Source organism: Athene cunicularia (genome assembly GCF_003259725.1).
Source record: "Athene cunicularia isolate RWA chromosome 12 unlocalized genomic scaffold, athCun1 chr12_part1, whole genome shotgun sequence".
NCBI lineage: Eukaryota > Metazoa > Chordata > Aves > Strigiformes > Strigidae > Athene > Athene cunicularia.
In genome coordinates, this window is record NW_020799116.1 from 15,457,566 (window position 1) to 15,460,762 (window position 3,197).

At 35.8% G+C, this 3,197-nt stretch overlaps 1 protein-coding gene across 1 annotated transcript in view; it reads right to left on the reverse strand.

Moving 5' to 3' along the window:
- Window positions 1–3,197, reverse strand: part of CACNA2D3 (calcium voltage-gated channel auxiliary subunit alpha2delta 3) — a 466,439-nt gene that overhangs the window by 165,063 nt on the left and 298,179 nt on the right. Inside the window, exon 12 of the mRNA XM_026857568.1 lies at window positions 2,165–2,243. Within this exon, the coding sequence (XP_026713369.1) occupies window positions 2,165–2,243 (79 nt within the window). The remainder of the gene's footprint in view (window positions 1–2,164; window positions 2,244–3,197) is intronic.

Sequence of the window (3,197 nt, forward strand, 5' to 3'; positions counted from 1 at the left end):
CTATCAGACCTCCGATATGCAAAGCATTTTCCTCTACATTGCTTTCTCAGACTCTGCTCCTTTGTATTGATGAATCCCCTCCTTTGTCCATCTTACAATATGCCAACCACAGTGATGATCCACAATATTTTTTTTTTAAATTAAAACAGTGGCTGTCAAATTACTAATTCAATAGAGAATTTTACTGAAAAAAAAATGTTTAATCCTTGCTGTTTTGCTAGTAATTAATGCATTAACTCCCATCTTTGTCTTCACAGCTTTCTTCTGGAAACGACTATTGAGGGAAAGGTAGCGCCTGCTTATTTTAAAATCTGGCATGCTAAGCACTAGGAAACTTTTACCTTTGTTCACTTCAGAATCTTAATAAATCTTTATTCTTTTCCTTCATGTGCACTTGCTTATGATACAGAAGAGTAAATCACTACAAATTTCACAAACCGCTCTAGAGGGACTTTGAGGTTCTTGGATGTTTTAATGTATTTAAAATGGTTTGGTGTTTTGCTTCATTAAGCCAACTCCCTCTAGATATGCCCTACTTATACATAAAAATGTAACAGAAAAACATGCTTGAGGTTTTTCAAGGTTTCACCATCAGAATCTAGAAGCTAAAGAAGTTTTGCAAGGGGGCATGAATTTCCCTTGTGACCTATTTTGAAGGAACGGGCTGCTGTGCATGGTCCAGTCAGCTGGAAACCCTGCAAAAAGCCTTCATCTATGTTGTGCTTCCAAGGGGAAAATCACTGCAAGGAAAATTGATTTTAGGGTCATTGACCCCTCACTGACAACAACATACTTTGGCCCACCTATGCAAGTAGTAAACTGCAGTCCAGCCATTCAGGCAATCTTTAGACCAGCTTTATTACACTCCTCATCTGTTCTGCTGTAATCCGTCATTTCACGAAAAGAAAATGGATGAGCTGTAGCTGAAAACTGTAAGAAGATCTAAATTCATACTGCCTGACATAATCACTTACACTGTTTCCAACTGTGATTTTCAAAGGTACAAAAAAATATTTAATTACCAATTAGAGGAAGATTTTTGCCTTGTAAGCTATCAGAGAGCAGGTATTGTAACTATTAAACTGAGGTTAAAAAATTCACAGAAGAAACAGTCATTAAGCTGTTTGGTTGATTCATATGAGTCAGATTCTGACTCAAAGCAACATGGCTCTGAAAAGAAAAAAGTAGTCCTGAATAATGACAAAGGTGACCACTTTTTTTCCCTCTGGCAGTAAGGAAGATGTGGACCAGATGATCTACTAAGGCAGACTCTATTGCCTGGTCCTAATTTCAGAGATGCTGTACTTAGATCTTTTTGAATCTGTAGAGCTGGACTAAAAAGCTAAAAGATTTTGTTGATTAAATTGTCTTCAGAAAAGATGCTTCAAAGGATTCTTATACTATTATTTAAACTAAATTATGGTGTAATATTAGCTGATTAAGACAAGACTTCAAACTGAGTAATTTCCATCAGCTGGACTTAACAGTAGTTAAAGAAATAATGACTAAATGGATAGCACCTGATGCAATTCATCATAATATAATGTGGCACAATAGAAAAAAAGAAGAGGTTTGGGGTTTTTTTCCAAGAGGAAAGGAAAATAAAAAACCTGAAGAATAATTAGGGGGTTTGGTGTTTTTTTTTCTGAATCATTCTTACTTATATTAGTCAATCCTTTTACTGTAGCATCTCATCATCTTACATGTTTTAACGATCCTTCCTTAAAGAATGTAAAACTGTTTTTTTCAAGTACACTGTCAGTTTCTCAATGGACAGGATGTCTGGGGTTTTATATTCTGTGCCTAACTCAACAGGACTTGTACCCAATGTTCTTAGGAACCAAACTAAGTCTGAGAAATAACAGCTATAACAGAACAAATGCTTTAAAACTGAAGTTTCTTCTCTGAACAAAAAATTTAAGATCACATACTTTAAAAGCTTCATAGAAATTTTAAGAAAAAAATCTAATTCAAATATGGGAGGTTTTGTTGTTTTTAAATTGTATGCTAAAAGATAAATAAGTCTTTTCCTTCCCTGGAAAAAAAACCAACCCATCCTCTGATTAGTTGTCAGTGACACCATATCTGTAGAGGGTCAGATATGCAGGAAGGCTCAGTAATAGGGTTTTGAAAACAGGGCTTTCACAGTTGAAGGTTAACTAACCTTTGTTAGCACAGGCCATCCACTTCAGGTTATCAGCAAAAGCAGCTTCTCTTCCAATCAGATAGGTAAAAATACGAACCTGGAAGTACAATGCAAACGATCAAGTCAATTAATACTGCACTTAAAACTTATACAGCAGAACTTCAGATACAGACATGTAATTCATATGAATAGAACCTTTTAAAGAAAGTATTGCAGTAGATTAAAAAAAAAAAAAAATCTCTGCCAGTAATGTCTTCATGACAAAATGTGGTTTTTGTTCTCTATAGCTGAATGCTCGATCTCTTTGGAAGTTTTTTAATATCTGACATTTAAATAAAGTTATGGTTAAATGGTTTATGAGAGAATAAACGAAACCCATTGGAGTACAAGGTAAAACTGCATGTTTCAGACAAACCTGTTCTGCACTTACAAATTCTGAAAATTGCTATGATGTGATGTGGAGGAAGAGGCACTTAATTAGCAAATATTTCTGTAGGTGAATGATCTGAAACACCAGGCAAGCAAACTCCCCTCAGTTTTCAAGGTTCATATGACACAGTAGCTTTGTCAACAGAGACACCTTCCACAGGTGGGACTTATGCTGTCAAGTGATAAATGATGGAATCACGTGCAGGGTTGCCGCATGTCCCACACAGAAATATCTGTGCAAAAAGCTGTGCAGCTGGTGTACGCATGTGCATGCACACAGACACCTTTGTTCAGAAATCCTAGAAAACTGCTGCTTTCCTTAAAATTCTGCCCAGATAAAATTTCTTGGCAGAGAAGAAGGGCATACTTTGGAAACACTGGATGCAGGGTAGGCCTTGATAGATGCTAAATGATAACACTTGTTTGTCTGGACTCCACAGTTGCATGTTATAATACTTATATCCAAAACTTCATGTTTGAGCAGCTTCAGACAGCTGCCATCTAAAAAGCAACAGAAAATTTCCAATGAAATATTTCTCTTTACTACACCATTTTCTCAGTTCTTTCTTATCAAATAGAGATAAGTTCAGTGTTGCATAATATATATACACCTTATATAAGG